Source organism: Spermophilus citellus (genome assembly GCF_964194105.1).
Source record: "Spermophilus citellus genome assembly, chromosome: 7".
Classification (NCBI taxonomy): Eukaryota; Metazoa; Chordata; class Mammalia; order Rodentia; family Sciuridae; genus Spermophilus; species Spermophilus citellus.
Genome location: NC_138188.1, coordinates 97,247,500 through 97,269,300, shown reverse-complemented (window position 1 = coordinate 97,269,300; position 21,801 = coordinate 97,247,500). Strand labels below are relative to the sequence as shown.

The following is a 21,801-nucleotide window of genomic DNA, read 5'->3' as shown; positions in this document are numbered from 1 at the left end:
TTAGCAATGAATAGCTGTGGTTTTCAGACATCAACCAGGACTCCTAATCAGCTCCTCTTCTTCAGCACAAAGTAAGTAAAAGTTAGATTAGGAAGAAGACCTCTCAGTATTATTACACACACACACACACACACACACACACACACACACACACACCATTTTGTCCACACACAAAATGGTAGACCATGGTTGCTATCCCAAATTTTCTACACATAGATGATTTAGGTAACTTAGACGATATCCTTTAATATTTATTGCAATTATCCAGCCTGGGGAAGGAAATGGCTTTAGAAGTGAAGAATGGAAGAAACAGATTAAGGTAGTCCTAGATTTCTTAAACCTATATACAATGAACACCCTAATTTTAAATGTAAACTTTGTTATATATTTTTTTATTTAACTATCTAATTTACTAGGAAGAGGGATTTTGTGATTTTCAGATGTTCACAAAATAAGAAAATTTTCTACCATAACATTTTTCCTAGAGTTAATTATCTGAGGGATGAATAAAAAATTTAATAAAATGACTATTAGAGATAATTTAAACCAAATTCTCCTGTCTCTCCTTTAAACCTCTCCACAGAAGTAGAAGAGAAAGAAAACCCTTAATTTTTATAGATATTAAATTGCAATAAATGCAATGCATATCACAAACCCTGAAAGAGTAATCTTGCCCTTTTATATAGCCAGGCAAACAATCTATTGCATACATTTTCATAACAAAAAAGGATTAGTTTTCATATAAGAGGACATTTGTTCCATGTGGTTCATCCTCCACTCTTTGGTTAATGTGTTCACTAATTACCTTTAAAAGAAAAATATAGTTCTCATTTATCTTTTTTTTTTTTTTTAAAGAGAGAGTGAGAGAGGAGAGAGAGAGAGAGAATTTTTAATATTTATTTTTTAGTTCTCGGCGGACACAACATCTTTGTTGGTATGTGGTGCTGAGGATCGAACCCGGGCCGCACGCATGCCAGGCGAGCCACATCCCCAGCCCTCTAATTTATCTTTAATTGAAGGTAGATTTGCAATTTGGAGCTGGGTTTCAACTGAAGTTAAGCTCCTGGCCTCCCAGGGAAACTGGAAGATAGGGTCACTGTCTTCCTCCATGGTTACTTTTCCAAGAGAAACCCCCTAGGTCATTAGAGAAAAATTGCTGGGTTGCATATTTTGCCTTAAAAAAAATAAAAGTACATGCATTTCAAAGACAGAGCAAAAAAACAAGTTTTGTAAAGTAAATACTCTAAGACAAAGGAAAATCTCTTCCCTTATTTTCAATAGTGAAAATTAGACTTATTTTAAATTTGTCTTTATGCATATAAGACTAAAACATTGCAGATAATAATATAGTTTCCTTCATGTGTCAAGCCTTCTGGATTGGCATTACCTCCTTTTCTTCACAGGCTGACCTGCCTCTGGAATACTTTGTTCTCCTATGTAGGAATTGTCTGCCTCTCTATCCATTTACATGGAAATTCCTCCCAGAGCTAGACTCAGTCTGGAGAGCAGCTGGGTAAGAATGCTCTGGATGGATCTGATGTTGCTCAATTAGTTCCCTAGTTTCTCTCAAATTGTTTCTTCCAAGCCCCTCCCCTGCCGGTTTCTGCCTATACGTATAACTCTGTATTATTCAAGATCAAATGAAAAAGTATTTTCCCCTTTCTTTGATTTCCTCCATAAGGGCAGGCAGGCATCTGCTTTGCTCACCATTGAATCCACAGTGCCCAGCACATGGTAAATATTCAATATATAATTGTTGAAGGAATGAACTAATGAGTGACCACACTACAAAGAGCTGTCACATACAAGAATAATGCAAAAATACCAAGAACAATACATGTGGGGAAAAAGGTATACTCATGTTATAGTTAAAGCTTCATCCTGGGGTTTCATAAATTGACTTCCAGACCACTCATGTATAATTGAATCAAGCCTTTATTGAAGCACACTGGTCGAGACTGACCAGAACATAAAGCTGTTTCCCTGATCAGCCCTGAACAATTGCAAGGATGCTCCTTATAAGTTTGAAAATCGCAAAAGGGACGTTTGGGGGTCTAGCCAATGCAAGCAAGCCAAGTTGCAGAAGTGAGAGAGTGCAGTCAGGCAGCAGGACGCTTAGCTAATCACAATTAGCCCAGTCACCCCAGTTACAGAAACATAGCCCCATTACCCTAGTTACAGAAATAATGCTCCATTAGGTACTTCTGTGTTCTTAAAGGTTTCTATAGCAAAAGGAAAAGAACATCTTACCTTGGTCATGACCCTTCTACTTGGCATGGTTGTTTTATAAAATGGAGTTACTAAACAAAATGGAGTGACTTTGGCTTGACTATCACACTCACACATTGCTGGTGGGACTGCAAATTTGTGCAACCACTATGGAAAGCAGTATGGAGATTCCTCAGAAAACTTTGAATGGAACCACCATTTGACCCAGTTATTCCACTCCACATACCAGTGATGTTATGTGTTATGTCACGTCAATGTTTACAGTAGGTCAATTTACAATAGCTGAACTATGGAACTGAACTAGGTGCCCTTCAACATATGAATGGATAAAGAAAACATGGTATATATACACAATGCAATATTACTCATCTTTAAAGAAGAATGAAATTATAGCATTTGCTCATAAATGGATGGAACTGGAGACTATCGTGCTAAGTGAAATAAGCTAATCATCAAAATCCAAAGGCTGAGTGTTCTCTCTGATGATAACCCACAAGGCAGAAGAGGATAGAAGTTCATTGAATTAGACAAAGGGGAATGAAGAGCAGGGAGCGGGCATGGAATAGGAAAGACAGTATAATGAATCAGACACAACTTTCCTATGTTCATGTATGAATACATGATCAGTGTAACTCCACAACATATACACCACAAGAATGGATCCTAATTAGAATAAGTTATACTACATGCATGTATAATATGTCAAAATACACTCTACTGTCATATAGATCTAAAAAAGAACAAATAAAAAATAAAAGAATAATGCAAAATAAATCCATGATTTCTATCCCCAAATTTCTTTCTTTTTAAATCTCTTTTCTTCCTCTTGAGATATATATAAAACTAATATATCCTTTATAATCTACAGTTCTGTGACAAGGAATGCAAAGAGACATACCACCACCCCTACTATCAGGATAAAGAAAAGAGCAGAAATTCCCTCAGTACCTTTGAAAATCACTTTCTCTCCTATCCCTTGCTTGTGGCAGACTTTGGTTTTGTCTTGTCCTGAATGTCACAAAATGTCAGTTTTATGTCTGTTTTTTTTAAAATAATGCATTTGAGATTCATCAAGTTGTTGCACCAATTGGTATTCCACTCCATAGTTTGTTCAGCCATTCACCAGTCGAAGATTATTTGGGCTATTTCCAATTTGGGGGGGGAGCAGATATACAACTTTACATACAGGTTCTTAGAGGATGTAGGTTTCACTTGGGTAGCAAAAACTTTGTTAAGAATTTACTTTCTTTGCTATTTCGTCTAATTTACTGATGAGGGAGATTTTGTGAGTCTCAGATAAGCAGGATTGCTGGGTTGCATGGGAAGTCTAACTTTACACGTAACTGCCATTTGGTTTACAAAGAGGCTGTACCATTTCAGATTACCAAGAGCAATGTGTAACACTCTCACTTGTACTCCATCCCTTGTCGGCACTCAGTATTGTCAGGTTCTGTTTTCATTTTTCAACATTAGCCCTTCTAAAGAGTGTGCAAAGGTATTGCTTTTGGTTTTGAGCTCCATCATCCTAATGACTGTGATGGTGAGCATCTTTTCAGGCATTTATTTGCTATCCATACAGTGTCTTTGGTGAAGAGTCTGTTCAAATAGTTTGCCATTTTTGTTACTGGACGTTTGTTTTCTCATGAATGAGTTCTGAAAATCCTTTATATATTTTCTACTAGCCTGTGGTTTAACCCTTTGGTTTAACCTTTTCTCTTTTAAAACAAAATTCCCCGCCCCCCGCGACTTTTCTAAGACAACATGATTAAATAGGTATCTGAAATGGAAAAAACCTCACAACCCACTTGTAATTGCAGACCGGGGGTTCCCCAGGTTCTCAGAGCTTGCACTGACCAGCAGATTCTGGTTTTGGCTAATAATCCAGTGCACAAAGGCTTTGACATTTCAGCACGTTCTGCGTGTGTGCCTCTAACGCTCCTCCCCCGGACTCTTCCTCCCCTAGACAGATACCCTTCTCTTTTCTGCTCTGCACAGGTGGCCAGAGCCATGCAGCCCATTCTCTAAGTCAGGAGTTGCCCTGTCAGAGTGCAAGGGGTGAGAAGGAAGTGGTAAAGGGACGGTTAGCTGAGAAGGTGCTGAGAAGACTGAGAGGATGGGGAATCATCTACAGAGGGAAAACAGGTGAGTCCAGACTCCCTACAAGGGAGCAGGGGAGAGGGTGAGGGCAACATGAGAAAAAGAGGGCTGTTCTTGGGGGTGAAGGGAATTGAATAAGGAATCTGACAAGAATTCAGTTCCTCCTATGTGTCAGACACCCCACCAAGTTCCTTAAATACAACTTGGCCCAGAATCCTAGTGAGCAACTGCTGTGAAATGCGGAACAACTTCATCCAGAGAGGCCTCTGTGCTAGGCCACCACCTAAGAAAGGAGCAGTTTTCTGAGGTCCTGGGGAGAGGGAATGCTCCCTTGAGCACAATGCTCTACAAGGAGCTCCAAGACACCTACTCTTTCTGTCACTATTTTAAGTTCAAAACAATTAGCAAGTTTCCTGCCACCATGAAGCCTCATGTACTGCAGACTTCCTGGATTTAAAACAGGTAAGCAGAGGTCATGTACATAGGTAGAGTGTTTGGTTTAACTTTTCTAGACCTCAGTTTCCTCATTTTAAATGGAAAAAAAATTATACGATACCTACCATGGAAGCCTCTCGTGTGCATAATGCTAACTTAATGTCTGACACATAAAATGATTCAGTAATCAGAAGTAAAATTTTTTTTAACCAGTCTTCATTCGCATCAAAGCAAATGTTGTAAAAATAAGTACCACCCAAACTAAGGGGATCTTTAGGGCATAAAGTGACGTGGTCTAGGGAGAGGGAGCTTGCAGAATGGTATTGTTTATGGGATTTTTTGGTGTCCAGGATCTCAGATCATGCCACTGGAAAGTGGAGTACAGAAAAAGGGTGTATCCCAAAATACCACTTACCAAAAGAAAGCTTGGAAATCATATGGAACGTCTCATGTTCCTTCTTGAGGATCAGTATTGTCTGAGACTCCTCCTCCCTGGATATTCAGAGCCCTTTGTCAGTCTTCTGCTCTAACGGTCTTCTGAAAGAGTATACATCACTGTTTTTAAATGTGGATGTGAGATCTTTGAATGTAGGGATTATTTTTCATTGTTTATTCACTGTTTCTTAAATTCGTGGGTCCTAGCATTGTTCCTGGATCATAACAGGCACTCCATAAGCATTAGATGAATGGCTGAAAACAAAGAAAAAACTGTCTTGAAAATAGAAACAAAATATAGATATGTTGTGAACAAGAAAGTAGAGATTGATGTCACAAAGGTAATTTTGCAGGACTTCAGTGTGAGGGTGGTGGATTATGACATTAACATGTAAACATTCTAAAAAATTCTTGAGACAAACTTCTAATCATGGTTATAACATTAGATGCATTATATTTATTTTAAGTTCTAGAAGTCATTTGGTTTCTTTATATGTAAAGAGCCAGTAATGTCTTTTCCCCATTTTTGTTTTGGATTTTGGTTTCTTTTGTGTTATTGATGGTAAAAGTCATTTGTACTTTAAAGAAATTAGTCCTTACATAAATATTGAAAATATATATGTATGTATGTATGTATGTATGTGTGTATATGTATATATATATATATATATATATATATATATATATATATATATATATATACTTAAATATATATTTTTCCAGTTTGTGTGTCTTGGGCCATGCTAATTTTTATGGTTGTATGTTTGTTATATTTTAAAGATAATTGAATTAAATGTAGAAAGTATTTAGGTTTCTTGCATTTGTGCTTTAATTCTTTCCCCCTTCTAAGATAAGACCAATCCACACATACATGATTTGTGTGGTTTTGTTTTATGTTTAGCCCTATATATTCAACATATGCTTTCAGATATAATGTTTTTTCAAATGGTTGATCAGTTGGCCTAGGATCCTCATTTTCATGCTGATTTAAAATGTTTTTCTTGACATATTCAAAAGTCTTGTATTGACTGGGAACTAAGTTTTTTACTTTACCCCATCACCCAGTTCCCACCCTGTCAGCACGCCCCTTACCATGTCTTTCCTGATCAAATTTGTTACAAAAACTGGGAAAACTCCCCCATAGGATAGAAGGGCGCCTATGCTTTCAGGAGAAGAGCTCAGGGTTTCTGAAGGAAGAATCTGCCCCAGGGCAACCCAGACTCTCTCCGTTACTGGTTGTGGATCCTTAAACAAATTGCCTATTTCAGCCTCACTTTCTTCATCGATTGGTAAGTAATAGTATGATAATATGAACTTCATGGTGGTTATATTCTGGGATTAAGTGAAATATGGCGCATAAAATGACTGGCACAAAGTAAGCAGTGTTTGTTAGTTTCTTTTTCTTCATACTCTCAACTTCCAGCAAATGAAAACGGGATTTGCAGATATACAACCCAAACAATGAACCTATTCATTGTCTTTATTTAATTCTTTTCCTCTCCTTTTAGCCTGGTTCTCTGTCTGCCTCCTTGCTTTCTGTGAAAGATGGTGATTTACAGGAACCCACTGCTTGTGTGCAGCCCCTGGAACCCCACCAGTTAAGGACAGCTGAGGAGCCCAGGCCTCTCTCTGTACATTGACACTTTAGGGAATGTGATGAGGGTTCCTGGACATTTGGGAACAAATGATTTAGGACCAGAGGTGCATGTCTAGGGGCTTTTCTGTGGCAATGGAAAGAATATCAGGTCAGAGACAGCTGTGGCGTGTCATTAGGAGGGAGTGTTAACAACTGCAAGAAGGGCCGGGAAAGCTGAAGCGATTCCAGGATTACACAAACAGCACAAGTGAGCAAAGTGGGGAAAACAGAAAGAGTGAAAATCCTGGAGAGGAATTGCTGAGCTCATTTCTGATACATTGAGTTTTAGGTGGCAGCGGGACACTCAAGAGATGCCTTGGAAACTCAGACTCCAAAACACCAAGCAGAGAACATCCAGGTGAGAGAACCCTGTACCTAACTCTGTACCAGACTCCTCCCAGCTTCTGCTCAAGAAAAAGGTAGCCTGACAGGTCCTAGCCCTCAAGTACCCATCACACACACACACACACACACACACACACACCCTGCGTCAGCATAAGTGTACTTAATGTGAAGACAGGATAATAGACAATGGGGAAACTTTGGATGGGACTTGTGCTGCTTTGCTAGGAGTCTGAAGTAACTGTGAGCAACAGTCAATAAGACAGTGTCAGACTCTCTCCTACCCTGTTATAAAATAAGGGGTCCTATATCCTATTGTGTCTTTGTTTGCCTGTCTCAAATCCTTTGTGCCCAAGTTCCATCTGGACCTTCCATTTGAAACTTTATCTGTTTCTGAAGTCATCCCATTCCCCACACCATGACAATTCTTGGAAGGTTTATGAAGAAGTCCTTGAGTTTACCCTGATGCTGTTAAACAGAGCCTCATCAATTCTTCCTAACCTTCGGAGTGCCCAACTTTAAAGAATCTCCTACAGGAAAAGAATCACCACAATGTGGAATTTGCGTCCTAATGTCCAAGAATCCCAAAGTATGGTAAAATCTGTTGTCCTGTTTCCTATGGAATTATTTGCACTTTTCTCATGGTTTCAGAAGGATCTTTTGAAAGAGTGGAACTAAAAATCAACTGCTGGGCCAGGGCTGTGTGGGGGCTGCCGACCCAGTGATTGGCCAACAGACCACATTCTTTAGTGCAAGCTGAGAATCATATATTTTGGGGCAGGCATCACTGGGCATATAGTTCAAATATGCTAAAGCATATAATTCAAATGATGAAATAAATAAGAAGGGCCAGGACCATTAAAACAAGGGAGAGATTGGATAGACCTGGGAGCAAGGGAAGTCTCTGTAGAAAAACAGGAACCTACAATCGCTGACTTGTAGGGGAGGTTATAGAAATTTGATTTGAGACATGGAAATTATTGGATCTCATCCTAATCCAAAAACATTCACATTGAAATGCAAGAATACGTTTCAGAAAAGGCTTAATAGAAGAAAGAACTTACAAGTAGCTTTTTCCTATACTCAACTTTATCTGATCCTTACAAACCCATTAGCTAAGCAATATATATATATATATATCCTCATTTTAAAATTAAAAAACTGTGGTTCAAGGAGTTCAGATATATAGATCCAGTAGTTTGAAATATACCATCTCCTTTTATCTCACTCTCATATCCCTTTTGTGAACTTTTTTCTTAGCATTGGTTTGACTCAGTAGTTTCCTTATGATGCCTTTTAGTTACAGAAGAAGGAGATGGAAACAAATGGCTTAAAGGGAACCAAAGGCAGCCAAAGAAGAGGAAGAGCTGGAGGCTGTGCCCTTCAGCCTCAAAGGATCTGATGACACACAGCCCCTGGAGGCTGTCACTACCCTCAGCCAACATGGTGGCCACAGCCACTGTTACAGTGCAGCTGGCCACTCCTCCACCGTCCCCTCTGACAAAATTCCCTGGGAAAGGTCATCAGAGAGACCTTTTTTGGACAGTGTTTTCCAAATATTCTTAACTAATGTAATAATTTATAGAAGGCTTTCACATCCAACCATGGGGTGTGGGGGGGGGAGTTGACCATGTCTCAAATTCAGAAAGATGCACAGAATGATATTTAGATTTTAATCCAATATCTGTGTGCAGAGGGGATTTTTATTTTATCTACTGTCAATGACATGTCTGGCTATCTAGCTATGCCATTGGATTCAGGTGGTAGATGATCTTAGGTGCCAGCTAGTGTTACTTTGTTCTTGGCTACTCATTTCTTATTCATATTCTTATCAAGTATCTACTGAAAACATTTATTCTATGTCAGATGTGGCACATGCTGGTGACATGTACCATGATAAATGAAGCAAATATGACTCACCAATCTTGTGAAGCTCACATTCTAGTAAAGAATATAGACAGGTGAGCAGACCATTAAAATGTAGTATGAAAAGGAGAAATTCAGAGTGCCCTGAAATTATGTGTAGATATGCCAAACCCACACTGGAATGAAATGACCTTTAAAGATGTCCACATGCCTGTATCTTGATTTCCTGAAGATAATCCTGTGTTCCTCATCACAAAGAAACAAAGCAAATCTCTAGTATGGGGTGTGAGAAAACTTTTCCCTTTGCTGGGAATACAGTAAATGTTCTTTCCCCTGATTTGGAACCAATGATGTCATCTTCATCTTCAGAGGGATGTGTCCAAGTCACCTAAGGTGAAGGCATGCCTGGGGAAACAAAGGGTTTTCTACAGAAATGGTGAAGGGTAGGCAGCCACCTTAACAAAGCTGCATAAACCAGTCTTGTGACTGTGAGTTTCCCTTGGGTATTTCAGATGCTGGGATTGCCACGACACAGAAGAGTGTTTCTGCCTCCCGTGGTAAGTGGAGAATCACTCTTATGAGTGATTTCCCTACGTGTGGTTTCAGTGTGGTGTTTGCTCTAAGTTACCTGTGAACTCTGGGCTGTCCGTGGCCACAGTGCAATCCTGGCACCAATCCCAGACCACAGTCACTTAGAGTCGATCTGGGAAGCAACCCTCAGAATCGGGTGAGAAAGAGGAACAGTTGTCTCATGAGTGGTACACTCTCCTCAAACTGGCAAGCCTCAGAAGCGAGAGTGAAACTGGCTACTAATATGAAGACTTTTTTTCACACTGAAAATTCCAGGGTCTCCATGTGTAGAAGCACACCTTTCTATTCCTTGCACAGATCATTTACAGACAGTATACTAATATAATTTACTATCCAAACTGGGACACCTTTGGAAATGATGAATATGCTAAACATAGTTAATAACTCCTAAGTGATTGGTAATGACATTAACCACTGAGCAAATGAGGCAATATGGTGATCCTCCTCAGAGCAATGCATCCTTGTCTCTGGAGATGGTAATGGATGTCCACTACATTTATATTCCATTTTTCCAGGAGACCTTCTCTACAGTGTGTTCTAATGAAAAATGTTTAGGAGATCATAGATTAGGACTGGGAATGGCAATTATCCTGGCTCCCCCACTCACATGATATAAAATAAACTATTATTGTATTAGAAATAAACAAATAAACCTCCAAACAACCATAGTTCCCCTATACGTAAATTCCATATCAGGTTTAGAAAAGGGAAGATAGGGGACAAAGAGAAAAAGGGAGCAGGGAGATATATGTCTATCTGGTCTCATCTTTCATTTTCTCTTTCTTATCCTCTGATTCCTATAAGCTGAAAAGTCATCATAAAAGTCATATAAATTTAACAACTTAAAGATTTAGAATTAAATTGCAAAGGTTATTGTAATTTCTTTGGAGAGCTTCTGAATATCAAAAAAACCAATTTACTTTTCTCTTTTTTGTTTTTGCAGGAAAAAATTATGTGTTTTTAAAGCAAGGCAAGATTCCCCAAAGAAAAGTAAGTCATTGCCTTCCCATCATTTTCAATTTTGATAGGCATGTTTCCAAACTGTCCCTTCTCTATTCATTAAAGGCCCTGTGGGCATATTTCTAGGATAATATCCATATATGTTACCACAACGTATCCAGTCATCTGTCTTTTGTCCCTACTGGATTGTGAGCTCACTGAAGAGAAGATCGGCTTATTCATCTCCATAAGTCCTTAGTGTCTGTGGTCTGGAGGCTGAAGGAATGAACTGCAGACAATAAATGTAAAAGGTGGAGACAGAAGACATTTATAAGGAACTGCGAAAAAGCACAGGGATGGGCAGTTAAAGATTTAGATCCTTGTCATGAGAGCACAGGAGAATCAGCAGCTACACAAGAAGCAAAGGGGCAGGAATGATGGGATCTGCATAACAGCAATCATCCTCTTTGTGTGTGGATAACAGTTTTGGCAGGGAAAGACAAGAGCAGCTGCCAAAAGCCCACTCAGGTGGCTGGTGCACTGGTCTCCAGGGACAGATCAGTGAAGTTAAAGACACGAATTTGGGAAGGAACAGGCAGTGAATAGCATTACATTTAAGATGCCTTTGCTTTCCTGGGCAGAGGGGAATGTAGTTTATTCACACACCAAATCCTTAAATCCAGCTTTGCAAGGTGCTTAAGTGAATAAGCTTACCCTCCCAGCCCAGCCATTTTACCCCAGGAATGGTGGGTCCCAAGAAATTCTAATCTTCATCAGAGTAAAATATGATATAAATAAGACCCCTGATGCTTACAGTCACAGACCCTGTTCTTTAATGATCATCGGGGGGTTCTGGATAGCTGTAGAAGCACATGGGGATGTGAGGCCCTGAGGAATGTAAATCTGTGCACCGCATGGCAAGCTGCATGCCACACCTGCCTCCTGTGCAGGCTGCGTGGAGGGCACCTGTCTATTTACAAGCTGGCTCTTTTGCCATTTTGGGGAGTGGGGGTTGGGGAGTGTGGCAGATGTGTTCATTTGCCTTTTTTCTGAGTGGTTAGAGCCAGTCCGTGACAAACAACTGGCTTTTGAAAAACAGTCTTACTTGTGTCCCCATCCCCTGCAGCTTCAGGAATGGGAATGCTCCCCTTAAGAGTTTCCCTTCTGTAAGACTTTCCTTGACCACAGCCACCACAGAAGCACCATCTCCTGCTGCCCGAAGGACAAGCAATCCCCTCCTCATTGCATTCTGGGTCTCTCCCAGTCTGTGTACCTCCTAGGCTAGCCTGTGAGCCTCTAGAGGACAGGACTGTTTCTGATGCTTGTCCCCCATGTTCCTTCTAACAGAGTAGGTATGCGAAGGATTTTATTAAGTAAGGAGAACAGAGGGAGGAAAGCAAGGGGAGTGTGATTTCCCATTTCACCAAGTGTGTCTCCTTCCACTTGATCTCTCAGCTTGAGCAAGCTTGGGCTGTTTCTTGTTCAGATAGCGCTGTGATTCCCCAGGGATCTTCTGCAGATCATAAGAGCCCAATAAGGGCACCTCAGCTGCCCCTTGGTTCTCTGGTTGCTGATATTCCAGTTTTCACTCCTCTTAAATCACCTTGAGATGTGAAGTTCATTGAGTTTTATTTTCTTTCTCTAGATGAAGGAATGACACCTACTCCTATCCAGGTAATAAGACCTCTTCTGACCCTAACATGGAAGAAGAACTTTTTAGATGCCAGGAATGTGAACCCAGGGCCATATGCAGGGCCTGGTGGCAGAAGTAGCAGCCCCTCTGTTGCACAATTTAGTTTAAGGAACTAATATTTACTGAGCATTTGATTTATGACAAGCAATGTACTGAGTGCTTTAGAGGCATCATCTCATGTAGCTGTCCAACAACCTCATAAAATGGTACCATTGTTTCTCCATCTTTTAACATATGAGGAAACAGATTAAGTGATACTTCCCAAGGTTAGACAGCTGAAAGATGGAAGAGCCAGGAACCAAAGATCACTCCAAAATGCATGCTCTCTCCCTCTACTTGGCTCCCTTTGCTTTTATCTTCTGCAACCCCACCATAAGTAAGGCCTTTCCTTGAATTCTTTCTCTTTTTTAAGATGCAATGATCTCTATAATAAGTGATTATATCATAACCCAATTACATTAATATATAATCAGATCATTGTCCTTTATGAGAAAGGACTGCCCAGGGCCCAAGACTTAGGGAATTATACAAGGTATTCAAGGGTCATTCTGGAACATGGGGTACAGAGAATACACGTGGGTAGTCTGTGTACACTGGGCAATATGAATGCTCGGGCTACCTTGTCTAGAGGTTGGAGTGGAGGCCATTTTTAGTAAAAATGGCCAAGAGATGGAAAGGAAATGGTAGTAGAAGAGAGACTTTACCCAGGATCAGGCCTGTGTGGAGACTAAAGTGTGAAGGGAATAGCATGAGGCCAAATCTTGATGATGACTCTCCTTTGGCCACAGGACCGTGCTAATCAGACCCACATGGAGGAGCTCTGCTATGTCCTTATCCATCATCACAAGGACCAGGGAAGAAGGCCTTCAGGGACTTCTGCTGAGGCGTACTATGAGAATGTTTCCTGCAAGGCTGAGAGACCCAAAGAGTCTTTGGGTGGAACAGAGACTGAGTATTCACTTCTCCGTGTGCCCTCCACTCCTAGGCAACCCCCTTCCCCAGAAGATGAATATGAGCTTCTCATGCCGAGCAGAATCTCCTCTCCCTCCCTAAAACAGTCACATGTACTTCCCTCCCCTTTTGAGACACAGTTTTCCCTTTTACAATGAAGAAGCTGGACTAGTGTTAATTTAGCACCAGCAGGTAAAAGTGGAAAGTGGGTGTCTCTGCTTGAAGCAAGCCTTAGGCAGGAAGCCCTTCTGTGTACAGTTTGCTAAAGACAAGGGCCTCTAAGATCCTGCTCAACATTCAACATCTGAGAGTCAACCAGTCATCCTGAACAGCACTATTTGAGAAAGGAGTGATCATCCTTGGTTCTAAAAAGAACTGGAAGTACTGTGTGGTGGAAAGAGATTTGTGGTTCCCCTGCAGCTCTGTTCACCACGAAATGTTCTTGGATTCTTACAAAATATCATCATGATTGTTATCTGAAGGCACAAGGAAGTTTTCTCATTATATCAAGTGACCCGAGGGGGAAGTCACTCATTGCAGTGACTCAGTCCTACTCCCAATGACAGCCTGAGATAATCCTCTGAGGAATGTCCTTGATTCAATGTCCTTCGACTCATTGGTTCCTGTGCCTGGGTTGGTTATGGGTTGAACCAGGAGGGTACAGTATAGGTTTTTATAAATCTTTAACCATGTTTTTTTTAATCTTTACATTTCTCCCCATTAATTTATTTTGGTGGGGAGAGCTAGAGATTGAAACTACATACTAGGCAAGCAAGCTACCACTGAGCTACATCTCAGTCCTCCGCACCCCCACCCCGTAAACCTTAATAAGACAATCAGTCTCAAAAAGTGATACTGCAGAAAGACCTTTGGAGATCCTTTAATCCCCTCATCTTTTTTTGGACTCAGAGAGACTAATTTGCCCATTGGTATATTAAGTTAGTGGCACAACTTTAGCTAAGAGCATGATTTCCTGGCTTCCGACTCAGTACTCCTCCAACATACTTACAGAAGAGCCTCTTCTTTATAGTCAATATCTCTATTAAATAGCATGTCATGTGTAAAATAGGAATAAGAAGTCTACATGGGAAACAAAACTCACATCCACCCCTTCTCTGATGAGCATGTCTCCTTTGGCCTCGATTATTTATTGTCTCTCTTCTCCTTTTTTTAGTATTTGTAGAATTATGTCTATCCCTAAATCAAGTTCATCACACTGTGGCCCACTAACCGAATCTGTCCCACCACCTATTTTTGTAAATAATGTTTTATTGAGACACAGCCACACTTATTTCTTTGCATTGTCTGCAGTTGCTCAACCATGGAGGAGAGTTGAGTAGTTGTGACATAGACCACAGACCCTGAAAAGTCAAAAATATTAATGTTTTGTCCCTTTATAGTTTAAAAAAAATTGCAGACCTCTGCCCTACATGATCATATTTGAGATTAACTTAACAGGAATATGTTTGGTTATTGATATAACTCATAAGAGTAGTACCAATAAATGATATGAAAATATTAAACCACAAATGAGATGAGTGAGACCAAGAAAATTAGCAAATTAGGCTATTTCTATATTCACACCTGTGTCCTCCACTTGCCGTTTTGTTTTACTCATGGCCATTGTCCTAATTTTAGAGAAGTTAAAATAGTAAATGGTTTGTTGAAACAAACAGTAGATACATTATATGTTTCATTATTGTTTTGTTCTCACAGCTAACCGAAGCTCAACTTTGCTATTTAAAACATGGCAAGTGCTCAATGAGGAGAAATCCAGTGGCTTGAGGCTAGGTGATCAATGCAGGCTTGCTGGGCTTTCAGCCAGCTGATGGTCTGCAGCTAAGAGTCAATCACATCCTGACATCTTCGCTTCTGCTAGTCTCCTACTTTTAGCAAAATTCTTTCCCAGGTAACCCTAACTTGGATCTCTGGCTGGAGTTCACTCAGGTTTGAAAGGAGGTGTTCATGGTAGCAGAGAACACTGTGCAAGGTGTAACGCGGCTGGGGGAAGAGTATGGACCCAAAACAGACAACCAGTGGTTCAAATCCTGGTTCTTTCTCTTCCTCTTCTGTGACCTTGAGTCTGTTACCCAGATGCTCAGGTTTTTCACTCACTTGGGAGGATTTACATTTAATATAGTAAGCAGAACCTCTATCATAAACCCCGAATAGAAATCATATCAAAAAGTAAGGAGAAACAGAAATCTTTTATGATGTATGGAGAAGAGCATGTTGATACATCTGGTGATCCAGGGCCACAGAGGGACTTTCCAGCAAGGCAAAAACAACAAACTGATGGGTTTTTGCTGGGATTTTTTACATGGATATGAAACCACTATGGAAGTTGGTTGGTTGATATATTCTTAGTACAAAATGGTAACCTATATGTGTTTGAGTCTTATACTGTCCCAAACAGTATTTGCCTCCCATCAGGACCACATTAAGTATAAATTCCTAGCCAAAAAGAAAAAAGGAAGAAAAAGTTGTTCTTATACTGAAATTAGAAGGATTGTAAAAGGAAATTATTATGTGCTAGAGAACCACTTTGACGTGTTTTGAAATACCCACAATGATGTATGCAATGTTATTTGTCAATCAGAAATAATAAAAATAACTTATTTTTATTATTTAAGGAATGAGTTTAGTACACTTCATGTCCTTCGACTCATTGGTTCCTGTGCCTGGGTTGGTTATGGGTTGAACCAGGAGGGTACAATACAGATTTTTAAATAAATATTTAACCATTTTTTTAAGCTTTATATTTCTCCCCATTAATTTATTTTGGTGGGGAGAGCTAGGGATTGTAACTAGAATATCTCAATTTTTCTAATAAAATTGAATGTTGAAAAAACCCTACTACGTCTGTATGTAATGCTGATCCTATTTTCCAGAGATTTCTAGATTTCTGATGAAAGCTGTATACTCTATTGGTGGAAAATACACACACACACACACACACACATTTGTATACAATCTCATTGGGTTGAGGATGAACTCCTTAGTTAAGCAATCTGTGTTCTTGATAGAGACCCTGGGGTGGAGCATTTACTCTCCCATATCATAAATATAACCAGAAAAGCCCCATCTCCTGCGCTGGGCTTCAAAGAGTACATGGCCAAAATTCAGAGGTACAATATCCAGCAACAGCAGGCTCTGTGGTCCCCATTTACATTCATATGAGCCTCTATAAATAATCTCTTACTCTGAAAAACTTATTTGGGACAAAAGACATAAATGGGAAAGGGCAAAGATAGGGCAGGAAATCTGTTGAGAAGTTCAAAGGTTGACTCTTTTAGGACAAGCAATTTTAGGATGACGGGTAGTTCGAATCTTCTCAGAGATGAAAGGGCACAGGCAGAACAGAAGAGACAAGTCTCTATGACTCCAGGAAGGCCTTCAGAGAAAAGGAGGTTCTGTTTTTCCATGTGTCTGACTGTTCTTTTCTAAGCCTAGACACTTAAGTGCAGACCGTCCACTTGGTCTGATGGTGCTCTGCTTCTGCCAATTGTTGAATGAATCTCTCCCACTTTCTAGAGGACACTTTAGCAAGTGCTTGGGGGAAACACTGTGTGGAGGTTGTCGTCATAGAGTCTCCTACAGCCGGATAGCCACACCTTTCGATTTATCTTTCCCCGACCATTTGTGCTCCTCATAGATCCCAGATGTCAACCAAAACCAGCACTGAACATGACTTTGGGGCACCCACCAGGGTTGGTGGCCAGTCACCATGTGTGGTGAATGGCCTAGGCTTTGCCCACAAGAAATAATGGGACAATGGGCTGGTCCTCCTGGCTCTTCAGGTCTTGGTTTCCCAGGTGTAAGATGAGGGTGTTCCCTTTCGATGTTAAAAGTCAAAGATTTCTAATCATATAGAAAACATTAAAATCTGTCTATGGATAAAACTACCCGCAACATTGTGAATTACCTTATTAAAAAGCAATAAAACAGTAATGGGAGAGAAAGAGCCTTTGAGAGATTGCTCCCGTTTTTCTTTTCATGGATCGTACTCTGAGTAGGGCAGGAGTTTATATCAAGAATCCACATATAAAAGGAAAAGGAGAGAATGTGAACTGCATCCTAAGAAGATACAGACATGTGCAAAAGAGGGCAATTATTCAAATCCTACCAGTGCTTCAGGGTTCAGCTGGAACTTCCTTCTTCCTATGCAAAACCTGCTCCAACTGAATTACACTGATCACGCATTTCTCTGAGCACCCATGACTTACATTTTGTCTTTATTTTTCAAATCTGGATATGGAACCTGGGTATCTTCCCCTGCTATTTCCTCTTTCAGATTCTGACTCCCTGATTATATGAACAGCTTCTTTTCTCATTATTTTCTCCACAGAGAACCTCGATAAAACATATCACTTAAAAAAATATATAGAAAAAACTTAAATTGAAAAGCAAAAAATAATTGGATACATGGCTAGAATTTTTGGTGGCAGCAGAGTCAGAAGGGATTCTGCTGATCTGGCTGTCTCCTTTCTATGCATATCTAGGTGACTTCTGAAAAAGAGCAGAAATTCAAACCCTCCAATTATTTTGCAGATACTTATTGAAACCTCTTCCTGTGCTGAATGGAACACACAGAGAAGAATTCTGCCTACCCCAGTCCAAACAGCTCCATCTTATTCATAAAGAAGAGGAAGCTGCCCTTAGGAACGTGAAAAATCACTTCTGACCCCATTTACTGCAAGAAAATGCCAGTCCAAAGCATGACCCTGGAGAGACAACACCCATGAGACAAATCTGAGCACAAAAATGCAGATGCAAAAATAATTTATTGTAAATGTTTTTAAAGTCATTCTCCATTAAAATTCTTCATTATATTCCAAAAAGTACAAATACACTAAAAGATTCACATTTGACATGTAAAAAATAAAGAGGAAGAAGAAAAATTCACTAATTTAAGGAACTATCCTTATAATGAAACAATGAGTTGTAATACACGTGTCTTCTAGTTAAATAAAAAAGCAAATTCACATTATCCAGAATCCTGGCTCATAACAAGCTCAAGTCACTCTGGCACGCACCCATACATAGCTGCCTCTCACAGACTTCCACCTGTGGCAGCTAAGACACTGAGATACTACAGCTAAAATATCTCCTTATAGGACCACACAACTGTTTCTCCTGGAAAATGTGTACAAAGGTATTTTTCTCCCAAAACAAATATTCTATACCTTCACAACAGGCAATTCTATATCCAATGAAGACTGATACAGTCCCTAACATTCCTCCTGCCCTCAAATGACAGACATAAGCTCTCAACAATTTATGCCAAAGGGACATTAGTTCTTCCTGTTTCACAGCCATTGGAGATAAGACACACCATCAATGCCTCAAGACACTGAGTCCCGCAAGAAGGCCAGTAACACGGGTAATACTAAGCACATGTGTGGTATCCACAGCAGAAGTTAAGCAATCTTGACAGTTATTTGATGGAAGTTTATAAAAATATAAAGGAGTGACAATGCAAAATGATGGTCACATGTTCAAAACCCACAAGGACTCATGTTTCCAAAAGAGGTGTTTAGGAGTCACAGGAAGAAGGAGATGTCAAATAATTAGTAATCCCTATGGTATTTCTGTGACTGTGTATGTAAAAGTAACACTGGATGATGTGCTTAAGGCTGGTTTGCTAAGATACCCAGATATTCTGTAATGGTGGGAAGAGTTGGAGATTTCAAAGAGCAATTGGTTGAGTCCTCCCTTGCCTGGATGCTCGCTTCTCCCTGCCCCAATACAGGCTGACAGGAACCTGTCTAAAACAAAGCACTACACCATCCTTGTGCTAAAGAGAAAGTATCCACACATGGGTAAAGAGAGCCAGAGCCTCAAGAACTGCAGCGCCCACACATCAAGTGACCTGCCTCCCCCCAACCCTCCCACCCATCTGATTTCCTGCTTTGTCAAGACTTGACCCAAGTGGGTCAGTACTTGGGAGCTGCCTTGCTAGGTGTGGAGTCAGACTTCCTATCTGTGCAGAATCAGAAGGAAGGACAGTCTGGTCATTGTCACAGGATCTTTCCTGTAAAAGAGAATGAGTTCTTTTCTCTCCAAAAACTCAAGAGGAGCACCTTCTGACACAGACCAGCCTCAACCACTTCACTCTGAAAAGAAAACACAGAAGAACAAGTCATTACTTCTAAAAAACAAGATTATTTTAAACATTTATGGGGTTTTTTTCCCCTTCTGGTTTCATTGAGTTTGAAAATAAAATTTTAGGTAAAATTGAAATGTGTGTCAGTTCTGAACAGAGAATGTTCACTCTCCAGTCGGTACACATGCGTGTGTGTGCACACACACCACCCTGGACACTTTCCCAAAGGTAAATAACATTTATTGTCTGCTTTTTTGGTTTTGATATAAATCATGATAAATACATTTTGAAGCAACATTTTGGATACTGAAGATATCTTACCATTTGGCTATTTTCTTGTAATCTAACCATAAGAACATCTCTAAAGGGTCAACGTTTTGAATCATGTTCCAGAGAGGGAAATGATGGGACTTGGCTGAGCTGGAGGTGCTGATGGAGACCCTGGCAGAACACACAGACAGCTCCTTGCTCAACAGCATGGTTCTCTTCATGGTTTATTTTTTCTGTAATTTTTTCCAACTATGCTGTCAGCTTATGGAGGGCAGGGACCGACCTCCATCCACAATGTGGAACATTCCCACACAGAAGCAATACCGGCTGCATGGAGGAGTGAATGGATGGTTGGTTTGTACACTACAAGCTACTACAATGGCCAAACCAAATTCACCTGCCCCCAAACTGTTCACCTACCATCCAGATTCTGACTTCTTTTCTACTTACCATAGAGCAAGAGAGATGCTGGATCAAGCCCCAGACTCTCACAATGAGGTACACTCTGATCATAGAAATCCTGTAGCAAAACTCCCAGTACAAGCTCCTCACTCATCATGTACTTCATAAAGCCGTCATCTTCCCATGGAACCCCAAACTGCAGGTGATAGGTTGCTGTGGCGTTTTCACCACTGAAAGCCAAACCAGAGACAGTAAGACACAAGCAGAATCATACTGAAATTCAGGAAATCCATCTTATCAACAATATGTGTTTAGTTCTTCATCTTCTTCCTCTAAACAATAGCAAAGGGTGTACTGTCCTGAGAGAATGTACTATCCTAGAAAAATCTTCCCTAGACCCATCACAGAAAGTGTGATACCCAAAGGACTTAAAATCAGCATACTATAGTGACACAGCTACATCGATGTTTTCAGCAACTCGATTCACAATAGCTAAACTGTGGAAGAAACCTAGATGCCCTTCAGTAGATGAATGGATAAAGAAACTGTGGTATATATACACAAAGGAATATTATTCAACATTAAAAGAGAATAAAATTATGACATTTGGCAAATGGATTAGGTAAATCGATGGAGTTGGAAAATATCATGCTAAGCAAAGTAAGCCAATCCCCCAAAACCAAAAGGCGGAATGTTCTCTCTGATAAGTGAATGCTGAACCATAATGGTGGTGGGGGGGGCGGGGAGGGGAGGGTATTGGGTGTGGAATGGAACTTTGATTGGGCAAAGGGGAGGGAGAGGAGGGGAGTAGGCATGGGGGCAGGAAAGATGGTGGAATGAAATGAACGTCATTACCCTAAGCACATGTATGACTGCTCATATGGTGTGACTCTACATTGTGTACAACCAGAGAAATGAAAAGCTGTGCTCCATTTGTGTACAATGAATCAAAATGCATTCTGCTGTCATGTATAACTAATTAGAACAAATATTTAAAAAAAAAGAAAAAGAAAATGTGATCACAGCCTCCCCGCTCCACCTAGTACTCATCCCTCAGAGTTCACTGGCAGAGGCCATTGAAGGGAGAGACACGACCTACAGTTAAAGAATATGGCATGCTGGCATGTCCTCTGTCCCAACAGCAGCCTTCCACCCTCTGAGGCAAGTCAGGAAGCCTGGTCTCCGCTCCTTGCGTATTTCCACCTGCCCATTCTCAATGCTACCCCCGCAAGTGAGGGTTAGAGTTATTCAGTTTAACATGCTCTTTATTAAACTTACAAAAGCGTTTAAGGTAAGGCCCATAGCTACCTACCATTGGCTGAGTGCAGGACCCCTGACCACTAGGCTGCCTTGTGCACCAGCAGAGAACCACACCGCCTGTGTTTGTCCCCAAAGTTGGATTATTTTTTTTTTTGTTCCTTTTTCAGTTCCAGAGACCCCCTAAAGCAAGATGACCAAGATTTCCTGAGGAAACTCCAATGAAGAAGAAATCCTAATTCTTTCATCTTCCTAGAACATATTTTTCCCATTTTCAGAATAAAATTAATCATAGGTCTATCCTCAGTTAATTAGTAGCTTATGCTGCTCTTTGACTCTGATTCAACATCTAGGGTTTTCACAGTTATTCTAATTGTTTGGTTCACGATGACCTATATTATGCAATAAAATAATTAGTAGGTGGTCACAGCTGAGACTACTACTCTAGTGCAAGTTTAAAGACATTCGAGTCCCACCAGCATGAATCAGCCACCGTCCTTGCTAAGGACAGGCAGAGAGCTCCCTCTTGTGGCCAGAGGTTAAACCAGCCAA

General features: G+C 40.4%; 2 protein-coding genes across 3 annotated transcripts in view; one reads left to right on the top strand and one right to left on the bottom strand.

Moving 5' to 3' along the window:
- The first annotated feature begins 4,319 nt into the window (after positions 1 to 4,319).
- Positions 4,320 to 15,903, top strand: GCSAM (germinal center associated signaling and motility). Of its 2 annotated transcripts, none has more exons than XM_081302402.1 (6): positions 4,320 to 4,371; positions 7,122 to 7,190; positions 9,553 to 9,597; positions 10,575 to 10,621; positions 12,216 to 12,244; positions 13,052 to 15,903. In XM_081302402.1, the coding sequence occupies exons 1-6, from the start codon at positions 4,343 to 4,345 to the stop codon at positions 13,370 to 13,372; spliced, it is 540 nt and encodes a 179-aa protein (XP_081158528.1). In that variant the 5' UTR covers positions 4,320 to 4,342; the 3' UTR covers positions 13,373 to 15,903. The 2 variants fall into 2 exon arrangements, with proteins under 2 accessions (XP_081158528.1, XP_081158529.1); XM_081302403.1 differs by lacking the exon at positions 4,320 to 4,371 and adding an exon at positions 4,480 to 4,788.
- A 3,314-nt stretch (positions 15,904 to 19,217) lies between these two features.
- The window catches only part of LOC308653961 (TPA-induced transmembrane protein), a gene marked incomplete at its 5' end in the record, with an annotated part of 33,515 nt that continues 30,931 nt past the window's right edge, over positions 19,218 to 21,801 (bottom strand). The window contains 2 exons of the mRNA XM_081302731.1: positions 19,218 to 19,330; positions 20,041 to 20,222. Coding sequence (XP_081158857.1) covers positions 19,326 to 19,330; positions 20,041 to 20,222 — 187 coding nt within the window. The 3' untranslated portion in view covers positions 19,218 to 19,325. The remainder of the gene's footprint in view (positions 19,331 to 20,040; positions 20,223 to 21,801) is intronic.

Excerpts from the sequence above, each read along its gene's own strand:
- GCSAM (XM_081302402.1), top strand. The coding sequence starts at position 4,343 with ATGGGGAATCATCTACAGAGGGAAAACAG. Across the intron at positions 10,622-12,215 it reads GCAAGATTCCCCAAAGAAAA|ATGAAGGAATGACACCTACT; the intron begins GTAAGTCATTGC and ends TTCTTTCTCTAG. Across the intron at positions 12,245-13,051 it reads TGACACCTACTCCTATCCAG|GACCGTGCTAATCAGACCCA; the intron begins GTAATAAGACCT and ends CTTTGGCCACAG.